Consider the following 26,055-nt stretch of genomic DNA (forward strand, 5'->3'; position numbering starts at 1 on the left):
TTATTTATGTTGTTTAATTACATATAAGAATTAAGAAATAGAAATAAGGAACAGTAAGTGATTTTCTACTTGATGACTTTTCTTTTGTCCATGAGGTCTTAGTCAATCCAGGCTGCTATAGCAAAGTACCATAGAATACATGGCTATAAACAACAGAAATTTATTTCTCATAATTCTGGAGGTTGAAAGTACAAGATCAGGGTACCAACATGGTCAGATTCTGGAGATAGCTGTTGGGGAGGACAAATTTCTCCTCTACCCTTTTTTGTTCTTTGGCTAACCTAATCATAAAATTAACACAGGGCAGGAGAAAAACAAATTCAATTTTGTCTGAATGCAAGCCCCACAAAGACAGTGTTACCCAAAGACAAGTTGGGGAATTGGTTTTTATCGGTCATCCTGAGCTAAGGAATGGGATAGGGGCCTGGGGCTCTAAAGAGGAGGAGGATAATTCATAAGATGATAAGAAGAGCAGATGTTTGGTAATTAGATGTTTGTCCTGTCATAGAGATGGGGCATTCAGATAAAACGTGTCTCTGGTAATACCCCTCTCTCTGAGCCAGGCTCCCTAGCAAAATTCTTTCAGGTAGTTAGGAAGAGATAAAAGTTTTTCTTGAGTCTTCTATGTCTGGTTGCCTTTAGCTCAAAATAATCCTCATGCCAAAGTAGCATATTTGGTGTCATGTATTCTACTCCCCTTCAGAGCCCTCTTCTGGGTTGCAAACTGCTATCTTTTCATTGTATTCTGTGGGGTCTCTTTTATGAAGACGTTAATCCTAGTCATAAGGGTTCTACCCTCATGGTCTAATGATCTCCTAGTGGCCCCACCTTTAAATACCATTATGCTGGGGCATTAGGATTTCAATATATGAATTGGGGGGGGGGACACAAACATTTTGTCCATTGCAGAGTCAATGCCAAAAATCATTGGCGAGAGAGAGAGAGATGGGCATGAGGGCGGAGGAGAGAGAGAGTGCCTCAGAAAAGCAATGAGAGAAACCTGAACTAACCCCTGTGAAGAACTGAAGGGAGGCTCCTAGAGATAAAAGATTGTGGAACAGGTCTACAGTTCGACACTGGGAACTTTACATTTGTAATGTTGTCCGTTGTTCACAGAGGTTGGATTCCTCCGCGCCAGGCAGCAAGCAGTGGGAGTGGAGAGCACAGTGTGGGACCAGGTAGGGTAGGTGCCGTAGGAAGATAGCAGTGGGCTGAACCCAGCATATGCCAGCAGTGTCCACGGATGGTCAGCCATCAGGTCAGCTCCAGAACCAGGGGTCATCTACCTCAGTGCACACACATACCACTGAGCAGAGCCTTGAGAAAAAGGGAACGCAGATGGACTGCATAATCACTGCATCTCTTCAGGGAAGATGGAGGGTTAACTCTGACGCGTTTCTCACGTAGATGAGAGAACATATTCCTTCAACCAGACTTTATCATTGCCATCCAAATTACAGTAAAGGTGTTGATAAAGAAGAAGCCGGGCAGAATCAAGGAAAGGGTAACAAAGTGGTCCCACAGCTTTCCGGCTCTAATGATTTCTCTCTATGGTGACTCAGGTCGGCATCTGATTACCTCAGCTGCACCTCAGAATCAGTATCTGCTGATTAACTCCTACACAACCAGTGTGGTCCATTTCACAAAGGTAACCACCGCTCATGCAGTTACCTCAGTACCAGTGAGCGTCTGCTGCTTCGTTGTCTTTTTTTTTGTTTTCCAGTGTGTCTGTATTCTAGGTGATCTCTCTATATTAATCAAGGTGTGTCTTGACTAAGAAATAATTCAGTCAAGACTTTACCAAGCACAAGTTTAGGGAATAATTATCCCCATGACAAAGGGATACACAGTCCTGTGCCTTTGCACTTACAAATCATGAACTATTTGACATAAAAGCTGAGGTAGAGAAAAACTTGCAGCAAAAAGGGTTGTAAATCACTGTGAGTTGAAGATAAATCAGAAGTGAAAACAAAACATCTGTAAAACCGTACGATAAAGCAGTGGAACAATTACTTCATTTTTAAAAATGCAGTTTGGATGCTTCTTAAAATTTACCCATTCTATAAAGTAAATCTACTCTTGAAATCACAGTATAAAACTGTCTTTGTGATTCCAGTCCCTTGCTTTTAACCATACTGTGATCTTTGCCACTTTGGTTTCGTAAAAATGGTACTTTGACCAAAGGCAAGAGCCTTCTGCATGTGTCCCGGTTTAATTGTTCCAACTGACTGCACATTCTCATGTTGAAACCTTATCTTTCTGTTTATCCCACTAAGGAAAAGGTTTTCTTCACTAACTGCCATCTTGTTACTCATCCCAGATTCCTAACCATTCCAACTGATATTAAAATATGATTAAAAGGGGGCCCATTTTTAATTTGCTGGTCGAAGAGTTCTTGCCCCGAGACATCCGTGTGGCTTACGAAAGTTCATCTGCGGGAGGGAGATGTTTCCCTGCCCACCCATTGTGTTGAAAAACCACTGACTCAGAAAATGTCAGAATCTCCTGGAAAGATGGTGTGCACAGGTGTTTGCTAGGAGGGGAGGGACATCAAATGAAGTGATGTGATGTTTTTACCTGGATCACGTTCAGTTTCAAACTGTTCTGAATTTCAGCTGTGTGACCGAACTGAGTCTTAATAATTCTAGGTAATATTAACAGTAAGAATAAGAAATGGAGAATGGAATTAATAAAGCATTTCGCGAGTTTCTATTTGTCTTCTTTGTGTCCCCCATAGATCATAAACTGTTACGTTTTCATCCTACTCAGTCATTCTTAGATTTGGGTAAAGATACAAAATTGACTGTTTTGTAATAATTAATACAGTCTTGTGCATGTTATAATTTTTTGGCCAAAAAGATTAATAACTTTATCTTTTTAACTGTATTAAAATTAAAAGATTTCGTAGTTCTCAACTGCTTTTCATCAGAAGCATTTGAAATCCAGAATTCCTCCCAGAAATAAGGACTGATAAAAGGACTGATAATTAAAATGAAGGAAAAATTCATTGAAATGGAGGATTATTAAAATGTATTTTAAATGATAAAGCTTTTTATATTTTCATTTGGGACATGAAATATGTGGTCCAAAAAGAATAATTAGTTACTTAAACTTAACAAACCCTGTCATATTAGTTTTCCTTTTATTGCCATTAACATTTTAGGTAATGGGATTTCAAATTCTTTCATAAAGAATGCTTATTTCCTCTTGCTTCCTGATATATTTACATGTCTAATTTATTTAATTTTATGGGCCCCTCTTTCTGCACCCACCTTTTCCTTGTATCTTTTTTTAAGCTATCTTAAATTTTCTTCTTAATGACTTCCTCACCCAAAACACTGAAATCTACAAGAAACTGGTTTCAAATTATGGTTGACCTGTCCCTGTCCTCTGTGAGAGGATATTTTCCCTCCTAAATGGCAAAATCACCATGGCTCTTTGCTTTTAGGTTCTGCAGAGCTGTGGCCAGCATCCCCAGTTCTGCTCTAGGCTCCTTCCCTTCCAGGGCCACTGAGACCTGGGCTCACCCCCACTCCCAGTCTACTAAGGGGAGTGACTTTCTTCCTGGCCAGGGCTGAGAACAGTAATTAGCCTCTATACTCAATATAAACAAAATCAGGGAAGAGTGTCCCAGTAAACAACTCTTTAAAATGCACATATGTTAACTCCTTTTCACTATAACAGTTCCTCTGATTAGCACTTTGTCAACAGGCATGGGAAACTTGGGGGCAGGGAGGAAGAGGGGTTGATAGGATAGCTGAGATGTGGGGACGGTGGAGTTGCCCTAAGAGGCGGCTGGAGAGAGGTGTGAAGGAAAAAAATGCTTTACAGTTTTATTGGGACCATTATTCACAAGTAATAGCCATTCCTTCCCTCTTTCCTTTATTTACTTTTCAAAAAAGAAACATCAGTTTAAGGATTCAGTACTATTTCCATATGATTAGCATTCAAGATTTGTGCTTTTTTTTTTCTTCTCACCAAAAATAAGTGTTGGGAACCTCATAGACTTCTTGTCAAGAGAAAGCGAAAGGTTAATGTCTGCTGAGCATCTAACTGTCATAGGCACTATCCTGGCACCTTCATGGGTACTTTTTTCATTTAATCCTGACCGTGACCTTTGCAGCAAGATACTCTTATGCCCATTTTGTAAATAGGACCATTAGGCTCAGAGAGTGACTTTCCCAAGCCATGAGATAAAGCCAGGAGCTGAAACCACACCTTTCTGAACCCCAAGCCCCATGTTTTCACTGGTGACCATGATAGAGGCCATCACTGTGCTCAGTAAGCTCAGTCAGCATGTCCGCCAGGCCTGGGTTTTGAGTCCCAGCACCGGTACTGAACCAGCTTCAATGTCTTGATCTACAAAAAGTACTTTGCAATAATCGCTCTTGCTCTCTCTCTTTTTTTTTAGATTTTTAATTAATTAATTTATTTGAGAGCGACGGGGAGGCACATGCACAAGTTGTGGAAAGGGCAGAGGGAGAGAATATCCAGGCAAATTCGGGCTGAGCACAGAGCCTGATATGGAGCTCCAGCGCCCGACCCATGAGGTCAGGACCTGAGCTAAAATCAAGAGTCGGACGCTTAACCGACTGCACCACCCAGGCACCCCTTAATGGAAATTTCTAACTCGGGTTTTTGTGACAATTAAATGACATAGTGTATGTAAAGTGTTTGATAAGTACTAGGAAGTGAAGAAACTGGTGCTCAGCAAGCGTCGCCTTTCTTGCTAATCAAGGGAATGAATTCACTCTCTGGCAGGATGGCTCTCACAGTCCCTTGCTGCAGGTGCCTGGCTGTCGCTTGCGGGTGTCATTACAGGAGGGAAGGAGAAGGCGTTAGCTGAGAGCATGGCTCTTACAGAGCAGGGAGGGAAGTGTGTGAGCAGAATGGACAAAACTGGACTCTGGATACAAGATACCCGATTGGGGAAGTGCCTATTTGTATGGTATCAGATTGCCTGAAATCTGGGTCCTAGATGTACTGACTCTAGGAGGTCTTAGTGCTCCAGATAAGTGGACTAGAAATTATATTTGGCATCCTGAGTCCTTAGACACAAAACAACAGTGTGCCTGTTACCAGCACATTTTACAGTGCACTCTGTAGTCAGAGCTGAAGGAATTCTTGTTGACTCTGTTGCTGCAGAAGCTGGGTGGTGCCTCGGAGACAGGGTAGGCAATGGCTCAGTGTGTTTATAGGTTTTTCAAAGAAAATGAAGTTGAGCTCTCTTGTGTTATGAACTGTTTCTTTTATCTCCTACTTATCCCGGGTTTAACCAAATATGTTTTAACCAGAGACCATCTTGGGAAACAGTTTGAACCCCAACTGGAATTTATCATTTAAAAGCCAAGTGAGAGGAAGAAGGGATGCCAGCAAATAAAATTAAGAATAGGGTTTTACAGTTTAAGAAAATTAAAACCTAAACAACATCTGAAAGTTTTGGCTCTTTTGTGGCTAAGACTTTGGCAACTTGTGTTCTGAGCCTAGGTCAGGGAGCCTGTTTCAAGAGCGGGGACTCTCCTCCCTCTGCCCATTCACTGCTCCATGCTCAGCAGAAGGCCAGAGGGGTCGCAAACAGATGGGGTCATGGAACTGTGCCCAAACCAACAAAGGGATGAGCGGGACCAACTTCACTCAGAAGTCACAGAGCAGGCCTTGGTTCTGCCAGGGGACATGAGGGAGTGAATTGATGATTGCAGTCATTGACAGAGACGTCCGCCCTTGTGCTTGTCTCTTAGTCTCTTGTGCTTGTGAGACTGTGATCAAGCTGGCTTCCGTGCTGGCACTTAGCACCATCAAGCCCTCATTCCTCCCTCTGCTGTCTCTGCCTGCAGCCAACTCATGTCGGACCAGTCCTTTGGTGGGTCGGAGGAGGAGGACACACATTGTACCTTCTCCAAACAAGTAGGTCTGGTAACGTTATTGGACTTCTCAGATTCCTATGGATAGTAAGGGCAAAGCCAACTTTTAAAAATCTGCTTTAAACTTTCATGACTATTTTTCATGAATTCTCTCTAGTGAGTGAGCTTTCAGAAAGTCTCATTTAATGGTAAATAGAAGTTTTGGAATATGACAAGTCATTCCTATTTCAAGTTTCCCCTTTCTTCCTCTTTTTAAAATTCAGAGACAACATTGTATCTTGTAGTTAAATAGGACAACTTTGTTTATAATGTAGCCCCTTTGAGGGGAGAACGAAGGAGAGGAAGTTCATTGCTTCAAATCAGAATGGGACAGATCTGCGTGGTTTGGACTTCGGCAATTGCTTAACTTCCTCAAATTTCATTTTTCTCGGTCTGTGAAAAGGGGACAATAAGTTGTGTGCAATGTTTGTGTGAGGGCTCAGTGAAAAGATCTAGCACAGATCCCAGCCCACAGTAAGGACTCCATACCTCCATGTTTTCCTTTAATCCATAGTTCTGTCAATTTTTCACCAACTGTAAATGTCACTTTGCAAAATAGTTATTTTTAATACGCTTAATGTAGTAAAAACAGCCCATATTTAAAATCCTAATATTCAGTTTCACGTTGTATAATTGCACAAAATTAATTTTACTGAGTGAGCCTTTTATGTTTTCAGTTAATAAAAGTCCATGTTTAGTGCCTGTGAGTCCTGTGAGTCTCTTTAACTATGTTATGGGAAATTTTGCAGGATTTCCAGAAATTATGAATGTCACTGGAAATTTCTACTTCTCGTTATTTAGTGCACAGTTCTTTGAGATCTATAATTCAGTAGGTGACGGGGAGGGTTTTCAGATCACACCATCTGGGGAGGCCTTGTAAATGCTTGTTGAGCAAACCACTGTTGCAGCTGCATTGCCAAGAAAGACTTCCTGCAGTCACGCTGTCCTGGTGTTTTAGAGTTTTAAAAAGCTAATAGCATTTTCAGCTTCTCTAACAACTCCTATTCAAACTACTTTAAAAAAAAAAAAAAAACCTGTAGTTATTCTAGCATAACTGACCTTTATTGCAAATTGCCTGGTTTTATCCTAAAGAGCCCACTGTTTGCGGGAACAATTCTCAGGACTCCCATTGTCCTTGGGAAGTAATGAGCTCTAGTACTTCTCAGTGTTTAACTTTGGGGGGTGGTTATGCACAGCCTGCCAGATGATTAGATTACTTCCCTCATTGTTAGCAATTCTTGTCCTTAAACAGGCAAGGAAAACAGAAGACATGCCGTGTGGAATCTAGACACACACATTTATGTAGATACACACTTACCCACCGTGACTTCCACCCAAAGGTACCCATTTTAAAAACAGATTCAAAAGGGAAATTTCATTGTCCCTGAGTTCCTCCAACAGATATTTGCAGGCACCTCCTGTGTGCCAGGCACAGGGAATGCTCAGTGGAAGAGAAGCGCGTATCCCATCCTGACCGCTCTGTTTCCCATGTCCCCCAAACCCAAGGCCACCATGAGTGCCAGTTTCTTTTGCTTCCCTTCAGAGATATTCTCTGCATAAAAGGAATATATTTGTGTGTGTACCTCACTATTTTTTTTAATCCAAGTGATAGCACACTATACATCTCACATCTTGGAGAATATTCTAGATGGATCTAGCTCACCCGTCTTTCTTACTGTTGCATGGCATTACATTGGATGGTTGGAGGGTTATTTTATGATGTCCCTATTGCTGGACATATTTAAGTAATTTCTAGGGGTTACTTTTCTTCCTTTTGGGGACCTTGTCCTCTTTCTCCTGCCTTATATTTCTTTTAATGAATCACTGCATTCTGTTTCGCTCCATCATTAATGATTCTGGAATAAGGGACGTATCACCACCTTCATGGACACCCTCACCCTTGTCCACGCTTCCTGATAGATACAGGCCCACATGCTGAGTTTACATTTATCTAGTAAGGTCCTATATTTCACCCCACAGATTTCTTATGTTACCCTGTAATTGTTGCTCAGGAAGACAACTGATCAGCAGTTCTACCCCCGGATCTACTTCTTTGAACTGCAGCAGACTAGAGAGTTGGCTCTGTCTGGGAGACATCGTACATGGCACCTCGGACTGTTGTTTCAGGCTGCCTGGGCTGCTCACTGCTCAGTGTCCTCCCACGCTGGGGCAGCCAGGGACCCCAGAGGCTTCCCTCTGCTCCCAGATCACAGCCGGCCTCCTTTTCCTTTGAATGGCCTTGTTCTTCCTGTGTGATATTATTTCCACCGTAATGTAGAAACTTTTGAAGATCAATCAAAGCACATTAACTTTAAATGCATCATAATTAGCTCGCTCCTTTTTGGATGGCTCTCTAAAGTATATCTAGTTTCATTTCTGGAAACCTTCACTGTCAGAAGCTTGCTTTCTTATACTTGGTCATAAAAAATAGGAAGCCCCTTCCCAACTCAAATCTTTAGAGACTTTGAAGTGACCTTGACCACAGGTTGTTGCTTCAGCTGCACCTTCTGGTCTTTGTTATTTCTGCTCTTCTTCACATTGACATCACCATTCTCTGCCTTTGAGGTTCAGTTTTTCCATTTCCAGTTGTTTTTTTCCCTCTTCAGTTCCCACTTTACCCTTCTGTGGATGTCCTTTTTTAAAAAGAAAAGAAAAAAAAACCAAAAACAGTTTCTTCTTCAGAGCTTGCTTGTTGCTCTGTGTTATCTTGTACCCAAGCAGCATAATTTACTTTTCTCTCTTCTTCCCTCAGATGGTTAATCAGCAGGCCTCACCGATCCCCTTTGTATTAAAGGGTTTTATCGTGATGCTAACCCAGTTTCATATTCTGGCAGTGAAATTAAATTGAAAAAAAAAAATGTTTTCTGGACATAGATCCTCTCCTCTTAATTTTGAAAATCTGGAAAAGTTAAAGTTTACTTTTAAACTGTGACCCCTTTTCTTTTTTTTAAAGATGATTTTTTAAGCTGAATCTATAAAGTCTTTATTTCAGCCATGAGTCACTTAATTGCCACTTACAGCTTCAACAAGTAATTACAATTATGACATTTCTGCCACATACCCAACACTGTCCTAGATCCTGGAGACATAGATAGACTCTGCCTTAAAGAAGTCCACTTCTGTGAGGGAAGGCAGTGGCCCATAATGTAGTCCAGGAGATGGAGCTAATGTGCTCGAGAAAATTACAGCAGGAAAGGAGGTGGGGAGTTCAGAATGGGGGTAGTTTCAATTCCGGTAGTCAGAGAAGGCTCACTGGGAAAAAGCCATTCGACCAGACTTGAAGGAAATGCTGCAGCAAATACAGGGATTTATGTGGGGTTGAAGGGCTTCCTGGCAGTGAGCAGAGCAAATGCAAAGGCTAAGGAAGCAGATATGTGGCACCTGGAAGGAACAGCAAAGAGGCCACCATGGCTGGAGGGTAGTGAACAGAGGAAGTCAGAGAGGTTCCCATGCCATAAGGCCTTCACGCCATGGCAAGGACTTTGGCTCGGGCTCTGAGATGAAGAGCCATTGGACAGTTTTTAGCAAAGGAGTGAGGTAATATGTCTTGTTCTGTGATGTAGTATTGTCACATGTTATTCAAGAGGATTTATGACTGATGAAGAACAGAGTAGCCTTTCTTCCACTTCTTCTGTGCTTAGTCAGTTGCAAGTATGAAGCAGATCTGAACGACCCCATGTTTTCTCTCCTCTTCCTCCCTCTTCAATTTGTTGTGTAGATGCCAAGGCCATTATTACCACTAACGTAATTATTTAATAAGCCTTGTCTTTAAGCAAATGAGAGCTTTCAATAAGCTTTTTGTAAATTCAATCCTGATTTAACATACTTCTTTACAACTTATTTCTGTACTTCTTCCACAAACATGAGAAGATAAAGCTTAAAATGAAAGACATTTAAATTTAAAAGCCATAAATATAGAACCAGAAAATAAATCAAAGTATTCAGGAAGAAGCCAATGTGGCAGACCCATTTGGGAGACTGTTGTGAGGTGATCGGCTTGTTTATTTACCCATGAACTTTATGGAAACAAAGCTGAGAAGGATCTCAGCAGATCACACAGTTATCCCAACCTGAGTTTTTCCAAACCATCGTGCTTCTCTTTTTCTTCTTACTCTAATGCAAGCTGCCACATGAAATGTGTTTTTAACATACTTTTTCATCACCAGAGAGTGATTACTTTCTAAAACAAGTTGGTCAGTATACATTTCACCCTTATTCCTACTGCGCTACTTAAATATGAGGAGTGTCATTTTTGCCAAAAGAAACAGCTTTCTGCTAAAATTGTTAGTTTTGGTAACTGTAGACATTAAAATCTAGGCCTTTTTTTTTTAATTTTTAAGATTTTATTTATGTATTTGAGAGAGAGAGATCACAAACAGGCAGAGAGGCAGGCAGAGAGGTAGGGGAAGCAGGCTCCCCGCTGAGCAGAGAGCCCGATGAGGGGCTCCATCCCAGGACCCTGGGATCAGGGCTGGAGCCAAAGGCAGGGGCTTTAACCAACTGAGCCACCCAGGTGCCCCAACAATGTTTTAATTATCAGCTTCTGAAGGCAGAGATTGTGTCGTTCATCTTTGTGTCCTTGGTATCCCCCAATCTGCCCTTGGATCCTTCATCCACAACTTCGAAATCTCAAAAGCACAGAAAACAAAATCTCATCAATAGCTGGGAACCAAAACTTGATCAGAGGCAAAACCTGAACCGAGTGAGACTATTTTAAAAATCTTCAGTTGTCCCAGTGTTTTGTGACTACTCATCTGTTTTACTAGGGAAATGGCAAGAGGTTTAATTTGGGTGCTCTGCAGTCCCTACTGGGTGTTTCCATACATTTGGTTTATGCATCTTATTACTTCCCTAAAATTTAAGTGTAAGTCACAAAATACATCTGGCCCCAAAGGTTTCAGAAAGGAGATGTGGGCCTGTCATAGCCAGTCCCTAGGGTGGCGTGGGTACCCCATAAGCGTGAGCAGGAGTGAAGTTTGGCTAAAGTGAGGCACCTAGGAAAGGGGAGCTTTTCCACAGCCAGGCCTGATGACCTTGAGGTCTCGGGGGAATAAAAAAAAAGATGATTCAGTTCTTAGAAGTGGTGCACTGAAATGTAGCCTTAATATTCTCTTGGCTTATAAGTTGTAATTGGTCTTCCATTAACCTAATAAATCCCAGGAGTAGTAAGTGTTATTGTTAAAACTTAAAAGTATTCCTATTAGTGTCCCAGCAGGTGCTTTTTATGTGATTCATGTATTTTTTTATGTTGTCTCCATATCTTATCATTTTGTATCATTTTGTTTTCCTTCAACATTTTTTAAGGTGTCACATCAGCCTTTTTCGTGCTGGTGATTTAATTGCAAAAGCACGCGTAAACAGTTTGAAAGGTGTGAGAAGAAATTCACAAGTCACCTGGGGAAGGGCAACAAAGCTAGCATTCAGTCAGGAATTCCTCTGCTGTGCAAACAGTCCACTGCCAGTGGGTCAAATGGTGTGTCCTGAAAGTGAGAGAGAAGCAAGCTTGATGTAAGACACGTTTGTTTCACACTGAAGATGGGGTAAAATAGGGATAGGGAAGATAGGGAAATATGGATATGAATTAAACATAAGCTTTCCTTTCTCAAAGCTTAATAAGGAGAATAAGACGTGTCCATAAAATAAATGAAATACACAGCAGAACATACCAGAGGAGAGTCTTCATGGCTCGGGAGGTCAGGAAGGGAGATCAGGAACGAGAACTAGGTACATAGAGAAGGTGAACTTTTGGAATACAGTTTGGGAAAGACAGAGGCCAGCTCTTGAGAAGCTCTGTGTTGAGTAGTAGGGATATACAAAGAGATAAATTATCATGGAACGTGGTCAGTGGTATTCTGGGGGCTGTGGAACCACAGCAGAGACTAATCAGCCCCTGGGAAGGTGTGGAAGAGTTGATTTTAGGTCTGGGTCTTGAGAAACACAGGAGTTTGCCCAGAAGGGTCACAGAGGGTCTGAGAGCTTACTGCAGGTAAATAAACTCTCCACAGGAGGACAGCGACACTAGGGTGACTTTTTATATTGTACTGTCATTGCAGGCGAATCACACATCTCTTCCGGACCGATTCAGAGTGGGAAAGGTTTACAGAATAAAAGTCAGTTTAGGACCATTGCACCAAAAATTGTGCCCAAGGTCCTAACATCCAGAGTGCTATCGTGTCATTCCCCATCACTGTCTGATCAGGTGAATCCAGGACCCTCCATCAACGCCAAGCCACTGGGAGTGCCTGCCCAGAATTATGCCCTGATGCAGGTTGCTGGACAGGAAGGGACGTTTTCTCTCGTTGCTCTGCCACACGTTGCCTCAGCTCAGTCAATCCAGAAGCCCAGATTACCGCTGCCTGAAAACATTAAACTGCCTATTCCTCGATACCAACCTCCAAGAAATAACAAAGGATCAAGAAAGAAACCCATTCAGAGCTCCTCTGAGACTGGTGCTGGCATCCCTCCTGCCCAAACCCATGCGTCCCCCTCCCCGCTTGACCATCCCGAACCCCCGCACAAAGCTGGTCTGTTGGAGCAAGTGCCGTCACGAGACCAAGCCCCAGCCGGCATTAGCACAGTGGCACCAACCGACCAAGGTGGCCCCGGGGACTCTCCACCTCTGGTGACCAGTGACCGTGGAGATACGAGCCCTCCTGCCACCCCACCATCGTCGACACCAGAGGAGCTCTCTGGCAAGCAGGATCTCGCAAAGCCTTCAGGCAAAGCTAAGTTGGTGACCAAGAAAACCTGCAGTAAGGCTTCTTCCATTGCTGGTGAAAAGCTAAAAGAACAAGATGATCTTGCAAAAGCCATGACCATTTTATCACCTGCTGTTTTTGGCAGCACGGTTCAGCTGATCTCTCCAGTCCCCAGAGGTAAACTGCCAATCCTCCCCTATGCCCGGATGAAAACAGCGGAGGTGTGCAAAGGTCCGTCGGATATTAACACAGCAAACAGTTCTCTGCCCGGGCTCAGGGCCGTCTGTGATCAGACAGCTTCCATCACAGAGGGCTTTCATGCAGCCACCAAAACAGTTGGCAAGGCACCTGCTCCACAGTCGTCAAAGCAGAATCCCTGTGAGAGCACTTTTTGTCCCGCCACCAGACTGGATCTAGGCCACAAAGCCAAACTGAACAGCGGGGCAGCGAAGAGAAGAGTACGGAAACGAAAGGTATCAGAGGAAATGTTGGCATTTCAGGGGAAAAGGAGGAAGTGTCTCATTAATAAGTGTAAAGATAGTAAAGAAAGAGTGAAAACCGATCCCCAGGAATCCAGGGACCAAAAACCCGGGGCTCTGAAGAAATACCGCAGCATTATGCCGAAGCCGGTGATCATGGTGCCTGCCCTGGCTCCCCTGGCTTCTCCGGCAGGCGTGCTTCAGCCCCACGCCCCCGGCAGCCTGGGACAGGACGTTTTGTTCAGTAATCCACTCACTCCTAAGTACCTGGGCTGGAAGCAGGACGGTGGCGTGTCCCCAAAGCCCAACTCCACAGTGCGGAATGGCTTCCCCAGCCTCAAGAAGCCCTGGCACAGGTGCCACGTGTGCGACCACCACTTCCAGTTCAAGCAGCACCTCCGAGACCATATGAACACACACACGAACAGACGGCCATACAGCTGTCGCCTGTGCTGCAAGGCGTACGTGCGCTTGGGCAGCCTGAGTGCACACATGAGGCTCCAGCACGGCGAGAACCGTCTGAAGAAACTCATGTGCTGTGAGTTCTGTGCCAAGGTGTTCGGTCACGTCAGAGTCTACTTCGGCCACCTGAAAGAAGTGCACCGGGTGGTCATCAGCACGGAGCCCTCCCCCGGAGAGAGGCAGCCGGGGGACTCGCCGAGGAACAGAGGCCTGGGTGTACGAGGAACTGAGGGATCCGAGGAGAGGTGAGTGACCCTCGGATGCAGGCATGGAGCGGGGGAGGGGGCTCGGTTTGGGTTTGGAGAACAGAGCGGGATTTCGCATTCAGAAAGGTGACTTCATAAAAACATCCCCCAGATTAAGATCTCGACAGGGAGCTGCCTCTTCCTTCCGTTCTGTAAAGAGTGGTCTCGTCTCTCTCGGGTTTGCGAGCTGTGCCGTGGCCCATTACGCTCGCCCCGGAGGGCAGGGCGCACGGGCCAGGTCGGGCTCTGCCGGCGACAGCAGAGTGAGGGAGGATTTTGGCCTCTGAGACAGGAATCCGTAAGGGGCTGCCTGTGGTTTCTGGTGCTTTCTGCACACTAATTTTCCCCAAACCTGGCCACAGAATTTACATCTAAACATTGTCCTTTGCCCCGGAATACAATCTGACCCATGGTGGGGACTCCGCATGCCCCACGCTGACCACAGCCTCAGGTGCCCAGACCCAGCCCGCGACGTTGGCCCAGTTTTTCCTGTCAGGCCTGATTAACGTTTCCCATGTCACACTGCTGTCCTGTGCAGGTCTGGCTCTGGGCTTTAGGAACCAGCAGTAAGCCATGGAGTTCCACAGTCTGGCCTCAGGTCTACGAGCAGTGGCTACGCCAGGTGGTCCCCCTCCGTTTGCCCACTTTCCACTGGGTGACGGGGGGAGTTTCACTGAAATCCATTCTCATTGCACCTGGAAAATTAAACATTTTCTAACCTTAGATGCTCTGCCCCTCATCATTCTTAATTGTCCTAATTGTTCCAGATACTTTCTATCCAGTTGTGTCTTCCTCTGTTACATTTGTTAGAATCTTCCATCTAGCCTGTTTCTTCCCGCCTTTTCTATAGTTTCTCTGCTTTTCTTCGGGCATTCCTGTCCACTTGGGGACATCTAGGCCTTCCATTAATGCACATAGAGGACTCCCTCACGAAACCCCACCTTCTTCATAGTCTTCTATGGTACAATTTGATTTTTAGGTAAAATGTCCAAACTGCTTTGCACGCTCAAGGTTAGTGAGGAAGGGCAACAGTATGGCTGAACCAACGGGGTCCCTGCCAGGCTTCACTTGATGCTACCTGCCTCTTGAGTCGATGACACCTCATTGGTCACCAAAGAGCCATTAGCCCCTCTGGGAGAGAAAGACAGGATAGGAAACACCCCCTCCTTCAGTGAATGCTGGGAGCTTGAGAACCAGGTGGCCCCAAGCAGGAGTGACGGCCGGTATTCCCCGCGGCCTCTGCTTCCTGGGTGCTGTTCCCCCCATTCCTGGAACTTCACCTCAGCGGGCGTGTTCTGGATCCCCAAAGGCGAGCGTCTGAGAGGAAAAGCTCCAGGGGTGCTTTTCGTGAAATCTTCTGTTGGCTATTTTTCCCCCTTTCCAGGGAAAACAAGTCAAGCCTGGAAGAGGACCTCCTCCTTACCCAGGCAGATGAAGTCAAGTTACAGATCAAATGTGGCCGCTGTCAGATCATTGCCCAGTCTTTTGCCGAAATCAAGTTTCACTTACTTTACGTCCACGGAGAGGAAATTCAGGGCCGGCTGCAAGAGGAGATCCTACCAGGAAGCAGAGGCACTCAGGAGGAGCTGATGAAATACGCTGCTCCCTTCTGGAAACAGCATCCTGAGAGAAGAAAGCTGCTTCACAAGCACGGTCCCCCTGAGGAGGAGTTCCCCGCATTTCCCAAACTGAAACGGCAGCTCTGCCTTTATCCCCAGAAGGATATGGAAATCCTCAGAAAGGCTGAAGGAGCCCAGGCAGGACCCAGCGAGGCAGGTGTGGCCCCCTGGGCCCCTGCGGGTCCCAACCCCCACGGCCCCCTGCTTCGGTCCCACTCAGGCTTGAACTGCATCCTGTGCACACAGACATTGCCAAGGAAGGAAGAACTCCTCCTGCACTGGGAGCAGCAACACAATTGTGAGAACCCTTCCAAGCTGTGGACCATCTTACACTCGCTCTGCCACCAGGGAGTGAACGGACTTTCCGACAAACCTGAACAATGAAATACTGGGGTGGGAAAGGGGGTTAACGAGAGTGTTGCTCACTGGCTTTCTCTTTCTCTCAAAGCTTTGTGTTCCTGGGGTGGTGCTTCATTATAAAAGTCAAACAAGTTAGGATTAGCATGAATGAGCACAAGTGATTTTGTACATAGTTTTATTTTCTTATGAAATAAGTAAATATATATATATGTATGTATATATATATATATTTATATATATACACACATACACATGCACACAAACCCTTGATGTATATTTTTCTAACTACATTCAGTTTTATCCCAAAATTCTATGTACTAACTGTTAATGTCCTAGACTTTATTTGAGAATGAATAAAAAGATGAAAATTTGGAGATTGAAATGTAAAAGATGAGAGATGTTTTTTTCAAATACAGTTTGCGGTGTTTCTGAATGTGTGCATATGTCATTTGGTTCAGCTGGTTTCTGTTTAAGTAGACCGACAAATGGGATACGTTTCCAGGTGGCAAAACCAGTTCAGTCTCAAGTGTAGTACAGTGTTGATATTTATCAGATTTGCTGGGGTAGTAGGAGAGGCTATAGGGCAGTACATTTAATAAGGTTCGCGTCTACTGTAATTGAAAATCCATGTTTCCAGGACTCAGGTTGTTTTTTTTCTTTTTTTTTTTTTTTTTTAATTTTGCTGTTTTCTTAAACGTATGTTGCCTTGAAGATCAGATGTTGGCTAAGCCTTACAACTGTAGTGTTCCATATCAAAGTAATCAAAACTTTTTTAGTACTTCAGCTAATAAAAAACCACTTTTTTGGTTAAAAGTTCTTTTCAAATAGTCTTTCAGGCCAGGAAATTTACAACCTGGAAAGTGCACTAGGTGTGCAGTCCAGATGTTGAGGTGTCTGAAGAGCTTGCCCTCCCCCACAAGGAACTTCACAGGGTTGTCCCTAGCTCATTGGCTCTCCAAGCCTCTGTGCCTTTCAAGCCCAGGGTTCACTTTGAAAGTCAAAGAGTAAATGGTTGCCTCTTAAATTCCTGGGAAGTGACCTCTCATCAGAAAAGTTGCCATTTGGAGCTCTGGGCCATCCTTGGCTGCAGAATCATTTTCTTAGAACGGGGGAGTGTGAGCGGCTGGCCAACTGGAATTTCAGCCTATGGGCAGAGGTACCGTGCATGTGGCCCATTTTTCCATGCTGCAGGAAGTTGCCTAAGCAGGAGAAACTGAATTAGAATTGATAAGCTTGTGGATCTTAAGTCATCTGTTTTTGATGTCTCATTTTTAAAGCAAATGTTCATAAGCAGGATTTGGCTCGAATCATCCAGAAAGGTAAAACTCACCTCTTGCGTTTTTGCTAATTGTTCTATAAATTTGAGAAAAGGGGTAAGGGTGGAAACCTCTGGAAGATTTTGCCATAGTTTACTGATTGATCGGGCTCTACCCAGTTTGAAAGGGATCCTATGAGACCTTCACTGTTTGATACTTGGAGAACAGGGTTAGTAATGAAACCGCTTTGCCATTCAGTGCAGCACCCAGTTTGTTTGGGGAAGATGGGTCTGGAGACACTTAATAAGGAGGTCAACTGAAAATCCTACTTGAATTCAGACCATGAAAGGTGGATTCCAACTCGAATTCAGACTCCTTGGTGCTCAGGTATTAAGCAGCATTTCTGAAATACAGGTCAGTTGGCTAAGGCAGAGGAGTGGGTATGAATGAAGTATGAATGAAGCAGAGGGGTGGGGACAGGAGACACCCATCCAGCATGGAAAGGAAAGTCTGAGTCCCCAAGGTTGTGGTAACACCCGCCTAGGGCCAGTGTTTAACCACAGATTCTTACAGCAAGGGCACAACACTGAGGGTGTAGTTGACCTCTAAAAAGAAGAGATTTAGGAATGGGGCACCAGCCTGGATAGAGAAGTGTGACCAGCTCATGCCTGGCTGGATCCCTGTCTCAGCAAGGCCCCAAACCCTAGGTTTGGGGGGGTTGGCACTCATCTTTAAGAAGACTCTTGTTAGGAGAGGAAGTGTGCAGTGCAGAGGGACCCCATTGGATGCCTATGCGTGTGAGTTCACTTGGAATAGAATGTTCTAGTTCTTAGCTTCTAGAGACACTCCCATACATTTAGTGGGAATGGCCCCAATGCCACCTAAGATAAGGGGATTCTGGCCCTTAAGACTAGCCCTTCTTCAGCAAGAGTAGCATGGCGAAGGACTCCTACTGATGGTGTGGGGACGGGGAGGGCCAGGAAGAAAAAGGAGCCCTCCAGCTAAAGTGACTCGGGGAATGGCTCATTTTGATGGCCCAGTGGATCTTCACTGATAAGCCTTCTTTTTTTTTTTTTTTTTTTTTTTTTTTTAAGATTTTTTATTTCTTCATGTAACAGAGAGAGAGAGATCACAAGTAGGCAGAGAGGCAGGCAGAGAGAGGCGGGGGGAAGCAGACTCCCTGCTATGCAGAGAGCCCGATATGGGCCTCGATCCCAGGACCCTGAGATCATGACATGAGCTGAAGGCAGAGGATTAACCCACTGAGCCACCCAGGCACCCCTCTTCACTGATAAGCCTTCTTTGGGCACAGACATGTTATTGGCACAGTCCCAACCCACATCCTTGACCCAAAGGCAGGGAGGGATAGAAATGTGCTGTTCCCTCCATGTGACCATGAGAGGGCGACCTGTCCAAGGCTCCATTTCCTCACCTGTAGAATGGAAAGGATGCTCCTGCGGTGAAGGCCCAAGGAGACCCAAAGGAAGTATCTGGCACACTTGGGCCTAGGAACCAGGGGCCGATACTAGGCTTCTAGCCAGCCTTGGAGAAGAGGTATGTTGCACCATAGAAAGACCATGTCAAACAACTCAGGTAGGCCTCAGGTCCAGAATTCAAAAATGAAAACTCAGAACTATAGAAATACACATATTTGCACAAAATGGGTATTTTCATTTTTCAGTAATCAAACCAGGACCTGGATTGCATGGAGGCTCGCCAAGGGTTTACTTAATCGATACAGAAAGCAGAATTCATGGAATTATTTTCATTCCAGGCTCTACTTTGGGCCTCGTATGTCTCCCTGGGGCTACCGCCCCCCAATCTCCCCCCGCCCCCGGTCCTGATTTAGGTGGTACCAGCAGTTTCTTGAACTTGACAATGGTCTTGTCCACTTCCAATGCCAGACCACGAGCCTCTTGAAGGCAGGGATTGTGTCTGTTCAGCATGTAACCCCAAAGAATCCAGCACGTGACATTGGAATAATGTACAATCAATATTTGTTGAAAAAAATAGATACATTAGCTAAATACCAACAGAACTGCCACTTGCCTTTTCATGAATAAAGCCAGCTTTAGCAGCAACCAAACTCATAGCAAGGAGAGTATTAGAGGCAAATCTGGTCTTAAATTCAGCACGCTCATTTTGCTTAATGTCTTTGCCTCTTGGAAAATTGTCCCAGAGCCAGCAAAACGAGACTTTTTTCTTTTCTTTTGGCCCTAAATTATTTCTGAAAGTTACAGCATTTTAGATTTGTATTGTTTTATTAGCTGTCATTTTTATTCATGTCCTCTTTTGTTTCGCTCTCTTTCTCTGGACCTCTTCCTGGTTTAGTTTGACGGTTCCTCCGTTAAGCTGTTCCTCATATGGAAAGTTGTCTCTTCATCAGCACGCCATAAATAATCAAACCTGGGTGCGTTCCATTACCTTCTCTGGCTCCACACTCCTGCCTCCCAGCTGCACGGCTCCAGCTTTCTGTGGCCCCAGTGACAGGATTGTTGGCAATAAATGCTCAACTTCATTTATTTATTAGAATTCTCAGATCTGGACTGTTTGCCCCATTCAAGCTGCTGACATGCTTTGTTAGGTACATATTTTATGGAGTCTCCTCTTTTCGCTGAGCTCCTGAGAAACAGTGCCCCGGTAGAGATGAACTGGGGTTTAATGGAACAGGCTTTTAGCTTCAACTATATACTGACTTGCCCGACATTAGACCATCAGCAGCTTATCTAGGCTTGTGGTGCAATCCAATAGCTATTTTAACTATATCCACCTCTCCAGGAATGTTCCTTTTGAGGTGAAATGTTTATTGTATCTCCTGTTTGGTCATGGTCATGGTCATCCCCATCATAAAACTACAGCCACGGTTTTGTGAGCATATTTTAAAGTTTGGTTTCAGTATGCAGACATTAGCTTAGCGGTACATCACATTTTCCATACTCCAAAGTGTGAAAACGTTTCAACATGTTGCCTAAGCCTAGAAAAAAAAAATCGCTATCTGTGGAAGGAAACCAAATGGGACAGCTAAAGAGAAATAAAGATGATCTGTTCTAATTTTGATGTGAAGCTCATCAGGGTTTCGTTTATATGAAACTTGTTCCCATCTTCAGAACTGCTCCTCACGCCTGGGTTAGCTTAGCAGCAAAGACTTCACCTAGAATAGGAAGTCTACATAGCGTCTCTTTCGGTAGGCTCCAAAATCAAAATCGCAAGCAATTAACATGATAGATCATTTCTGATAAGTCAAACAGCCACTAAGCACTACTCCAAAATAAATAAATAAATAAATAAATGAAAGCTTTCACCTTCTATCATTAAATATGAATTTAATCTCCAACTCTGGAGATGTAAAGAGACCACCCCATCTTCTAGAGGCTTTTGCAGAAACAGCAATGAACCTGACCTGACTACTGCCTGAGTTGCAATGCAGATCTGAGTAAAAAAATGTGGCCATGGACGAGATCCAGGTGGCTCAAACATATGAGTGCATAACCGTCCCGGAGCTCTGGCTATATCTGGAAGCAATATTTAAGAATATGTTCTTAGGTCACTAAAACACTGCCTTTTCCTAGTGTAATCCGAATTAAAGCACAGTTCAGTTTTTCATCAGACATTCATGGAGCCAAGCCTTTTGAACCATAGTTACACCCAAAGAAAGTTAAAATATCCAAGACAACGAAGTCTTTTGAATGGTGTTTATTCTTTCTTGAACTAAAGGGTGGGGTTGGGGGAGCAAGAGGGCAGTAGTCCTATGTCAGGATGCGGTGGGAGGAGTTTTTTGATGATGAAAATCCCCAAGGGGGGGGGCGCCTGGGTGGCTCAGTGGGTTACGCCGCTGCCTTCGGCTCAGGTCATGATCTCAGAGTCCTGGGATCGAGTCCCGCGTCGGGCTCTCTGCTCAGCGGGGAGCCTGCTTCCCCCTCTCTCTCTGCCTGCCTCTCTGCCTACTTGTGATTTCTCTCTGTCAAATAAATAAATAAAATCTTTAAAAAAAAAAAAAAAATCCCCAAGGGGGCACTCTCAAGGTACCGGCGCTCCTGGATCTAGTGTCCCCCACAGCCAAGTGCCAGTAATATTCAGGTACAGTCACAGTGGGGCGAATGAAATCAGACACATAGCAGAATCGAAACCGCACCAACCTCTTGGATCCAGGATTCCCGGGCTCCCGGCACTATGTCCTCAAGATATCAATGCGCATGTGCGCAGATGGATGTGTGAGGAAGGTCACGGCAGCGCAGGTGATAATGCGTGGAAAACTTACGCAATTTATGTGTCCATCCATTCTGGTTTTAAAAAAAGCTACCGCATACCATGTAATGGAACACCGCGCTAGAGCGTAGGACACTGAAGTAGCTCTTTGTGAGCTGGACTGTCATGTGTGAAGGCAGCAGCAAGCTCCAGAACAATGTATAGTGTGCTCGTTTGCTTTTTTTTTTTTTTTTTAAGATTTTATTTATTTATTTGACAGAGATCACAAGTAGGCAGAGAGGCAGGCAGAGAGAGAGAGGAAGGGAAGCAGGCTCCCTGCTGAGCAGAGAGCCCGATGTGGGGCTCAGTCCCAGGACCCTGAGACCATGACCTGAGCGGAAGGCAGAGGCTTAACCCACTGAGCCACCCAGGCACCCCACTCTCCTTTGCTTTTTAAACAGAGGAGGAAAGGGAGAAGGAGAAGGGATAAATGTATTATAGATGCCTATGTATGCACAGAACATTTCCAGTGGGTCATTTCAGGAAAGGAGTACTGGGAGATGTGAAGGAGGGACCCACTTTTGCCCTATTGAAATGTTTTGCTGCATTTTGTTTTTTTAGTTGAAAAAAATGGCTTTACCAGATTAAGTGGTAGCTCTTTCAGGAAGGCCTCAGCCAAATCATGAAGGAAGGAAAATTCACATCACCCCTCAGCTTTGGGGCCCACGCACATTTCCCCAGCTGCACCCTTGCTGCCTAATATTACTGCATAGACAATGAGCCATGGTGACAGAGACATCTTGTCGACCCAGTACGCACATGATTATACACACACAGAGACACAGATACCTACAATCCAGACCGAAGCCTAACTTTGTGAAAACGTACGTAATAATGCACACTGCGTTTTGATATGTCCTCTTCTCCCTTGGATTTTAGAGGCTGGCTACTTCACACTTAATTGACTTCATGACCCACTAAGAAGAAAATGCAATCTGAAATACACCACTGTAAACTTTAGACTTTGTGACCCCTCCCTATCCCATCATGGCCTTTCCGGGCTGTTCCCCAGTTTCTCAGGTCCCTGCTGCCAGAGGCTTGATGAGGAACTCTCCTCTCTCTGCACAAAGATGCATTTGATAGACCTTTGAAGGGTGGCCTCAGGCCAAATGCAGGACTAAAGCTGGGCGTTTTGGACACCCTGGGACCACTAGGAAGGCCTTTGGTGCCTCTCCAGCAACGTCCTGGTGGATCTTGAGCGCCCCTTCAGAAATGGGCAAGGGGAAACATCGCTGCCTCACTGGGGCTCTGGGGTTTGAAACCTTTCTCAAAGTTTCGCTTGACTAGATTTACCGACTCTTTGGGTTTGGGTTGATTTTGCAATCATCTCTGACTTCTCACCCAAAGTCACATAAAACGCTGAGGCAGAAATCTCGTGTACTGAACAAGAAGCAAAGTCTGATAACATTCAAACCCACAGCTTCCACCTGCTCCCCTTCTGTCCTGTGCGAAGAAGCCCACACTGGCTGGCCAGTTTTCTGAAGACAGGGATATGACCACTCCCTCTCCTCCGCCCAGCCTCACTTCCTGGAGAACCTTCTGCCATTTGCCGGGCCTGCAGAACGATGGGGTCACGAGGGTAGACCAAAGTCAAAGAAAACGCCTCTGGGGCTTCAAAGTGATCTTCATTCTCCCATTGTCTCTTCAAGGAGAGATTCTGAAATTAGGCCAAGTCTCTCACTGACGCAAACAAAGGCTACCACCCCCCCACCTCATGGCAGAGACCCAGTGCTTTTGCTTAGCTGTTCCTTGGTCCAGACCATTCAGAGGTAACACTTAGTTAATTCGTTCTCCTGTGTGTATTCCTCAGGGGTCTCTCTTTTTCAGTTTCAGTATGTTGGCTTGGAGAAAACAGGTCTGGTTCCTCTTTTTATAGCAGCTTTAATCTGTCCCCAAGTTGCGAGAAAAGTGTTTATGGAACTACTCACCGGTCCGCTGGGGATATTCTAAATCAACACACAGCTCCTGAGTGCCCATGCTCGAGGGCAGAGGCACACCCCCAGCATGCCTGCCCCAGGGGTCACTGGCCTGCAGAGCCAGCCTGGCTTGGGGAAAGGCTTCTGGACTTTTAGCCAGATGGATATACCTCGGAGGTGCCACTGCTGGACTGTACTTTTCCGCTTGCACACAGAGCAGACGGGAGAAGAGAATCTGGCCCTCTCACTGATAATAAAAAGCACGAGGAGAGAAGATTGGCAGGGATTAGCCAATGATTGGATGTTTTCGCTTTGCTTTGGTTTTCCTCAGTGCGCTGAAATACTACTTCAAACATGTCCGCCGTCTTACATGGAAAATAATAATTAGAGCAATAATTGGTGTAACTGTAAGGGCCTTTATTGTTGAAGAGGGGAAGCTTATACCAGTTTCACAAAAAAAACTCCTGCTCTTCTGGGTCCTGTGGGATTAATTGGGGATTTCAGTCCATTTACAATCGGGAAAATTTCCACATCACAAAATCCATTGCTATAATGGACACTAATTGGCCTCATTGTTGACAGTCCCAGAAAAGAAAGCTCTGAGCCCCAATACTGAACAATGTGCTAAAAAGTTGAGACGGTAGGTAGGAAGGAAATCATGCTGTTTTGACCCAAGGTTTGCTCTCTTCCAGGGATAAGGAGTGTTTAGGACTGCAAGGTTGCAGTCAAGCCATTCAGAAATAGCGAAAGACCTTCTAGTACAGCAAGGAACTTAAAATAGGTTCAGTGAGACCTCCAGCACACTCTGGCATTCACAGTCTTTGGACTTGGGGAAGAAGCCGCTGAATTTCGGTTGGTGGTGGAGCCAATGGAGGGGGCAGAAGAAAGAGCTAATTCTCCTGAAGGAAGAGCGTTTGACCATATTTCAGGAAAACAGGCTAACTGTTCTCTGTTGACGCACTGTGGCTGGGAGATGCTATTTGCAGGGACCACAGGAGGCTCCGGGAACGTGAACAGGCTGTGAGGTTTGAATGGAACCTTTCACACTGACCAGAATGGCATCCGATTGTTAGCGAAGATCTGCCAATGTCCCGCTGAGTGCCAGACCCGGGTGGCAGTATTTTCTGTCAGGTTCGTCACCAACATCCTTGAGAAAACGTGGGCAATTCTTTTAAAAGACCATGAAAGTAAGCCACAGAAAAGATCAAGAGCCACTGAGAAGTCTGTTGACTCTGCAGCACACAGGACCTTTGCCCCTCCCCAGCCTTCACAGAGTGCCTTCACTCTCCCCTTTCAAGCCAAGATTCACCATGTCCCCATGGTTTATGGGCCTGGCCATGTACCTGCCAGCCAGGGAATATGGACCCAACTCCTCTCTGGCTCTGGCTCGGAGATCACCGCCTTGGAGCTGCCCAGAGTTCCCACCCCCAGCTGGCCCTCCCTGCTCTCTGCTGTGGTGATGGGCACTGGCCTTGCCCTGGCTCTGCCACCTCACCCCCTCCGGGCTCACCTGACCCCTCGCCCATGGTCACGAACCAAGGAGCCCAGCTGAGCATCCACGCCACCCACACGAGGCTGTGCCCTCCACCTCAACAGTGACACCGCGTTTTATAGGGACCCAAGGTGGGAGGCAGCCCTCAAGTTTTCTTATGATGACCTTTGAGCCCGTGTTTACCCTCTTTCCACCCACCCTGGAGCAGGCCCGATGGGAGGTCGGATTGACTTCAACCGTCAACCCCTGGGCCCCTGGTTGTCATGACCAGTAGGGCGGAGGCACAGTGCTCAGCGGGTACCCTGACACTTCGCTCCCCGGGTGGCCCAGCCCCTCACTCTTGGACCACCGTCCGGCTCTTGGAAATTAGATATAGGCACAATGCCTTCCGGTCGCCTTATCCACATCATCCCTCTCTGGACCTTGAGGGCCTTGTGCTGTGTCTGCCACTAAGCTTGATCCACAGCTAGTTAAAGGAAGGGCTGGACCTGTAGGCCACACAGGGGTCCCCCAGGGCTCCTGCTCCCAACCAGTGAGAGCTACGAAACACGTGTGCAATCCTGGGCAGGAGCACTCATGGCCGGCCCCACCATGGAAGCCACCTCCCTCAAACACGAACACCGAGGCAGGGCCTTGCTCTTCTGCAAACCGGACGGATGTTCCCTTCTCCCAAGTCAAAAACGTCACCATCACAGGCTGGCCCAGGCCAGGTTTCTCCCAGCGACTGTCAAGGCCCGAAGTGGGGAGCAGGGCACACAGGCCCCCCAGGAACTGCTGATTGTGATTTATTAGTGCAGGGAAATTTGGAATTGAACTTCACCGCCGGGATTCACTTGCATTTCAAAGCAATGCAGTTAGTAGTTCATCTTTCAACACTGAATGTATTTTCTCCCCTTTTATATCTTTCTGATGAATTAAGGGCTTATGTAAGGTGAGGGCTTGAAAGCATTAACAGCTGAATCTCTTAGTGGATCTGCTTGCCAGATATGGCTGGATGGAAAAACACAGGGACCAATTTTATATTGTTTCTTCACCAATTCATATCAGCCCTGAACTGTGATGCTTTCCCCGTTCTACAATGGGTGGATAATTTGAGTTCCTGGCCCTCCGGTTCTCCAGGCCATTTTGAACAAGGTCTGCTAATTGAATTCAGTTGTTTGCAGTTTTAAATGCTCTGTGTTTTCCACGGAGCAAGAATATATTAAACTCATTTCATCTGTCATCCAAGAAGAATTGGAGCCTGAATTTTATTACCAACTGACTCATGTTCACCTTTATCCTAGATTGTTTTTTTTTTAATGTTTACAATGTAATTAAAAACAATCGAGTCAAATTATCTATTTGAATTGGTCCCTTTTAGGAAAGATTGAAGAGAAGAAAAGG

The 26,055-nt window shown here is 45.3% G+C and overlaps 1 protein-coding gene across 4 annotated transcripts in view; it reads left to right on the forward strand.

Annotated features, from left to right (window-relative positions):
* ZNF438 (zinc finger protein 438) overlaps positions 1-16,129 on the forward strand; it is a 184,738-nt gene extending 168,609 nt beyond the window's left edge. For all 4 annotated transcript variants that reach the window (XM_044227203.1, XM_044227201.1, XM_044227202.1 and 1 more), the window contains 2 exons: positions 11,954-13,784; positions 15,169-16,129. In XM_044227203.1, coding sequence (XP_044083138.1) covers positions 11,954-13,784; positions 15,169-15,787 — 2,450 coding nt within the window. In that variant the 3' untranslated portion in view covers positions 15,788-16,129. The remainder of the gene's footprint in view (positions 1-11,953; positions 13,785-15,168) is intronic.
* The last annotated feature ends 9,926 nt before the right edge of the window (positions 16,130-26,055 follow it).

Source organism: Neovison vison, chromosome 12 (assembly GCF_020171115.1).
Source record: "Neovison vison isolate M4711 chromosome 12, ASM_NN_V1, whole genome shotgun sequence".
Classification (NCBI taxonomy): Eukaryota; Metazoa; Chordata; class Mammalia; order Carnivora; family Mustelidae; genus Neogale; species Neogale vison.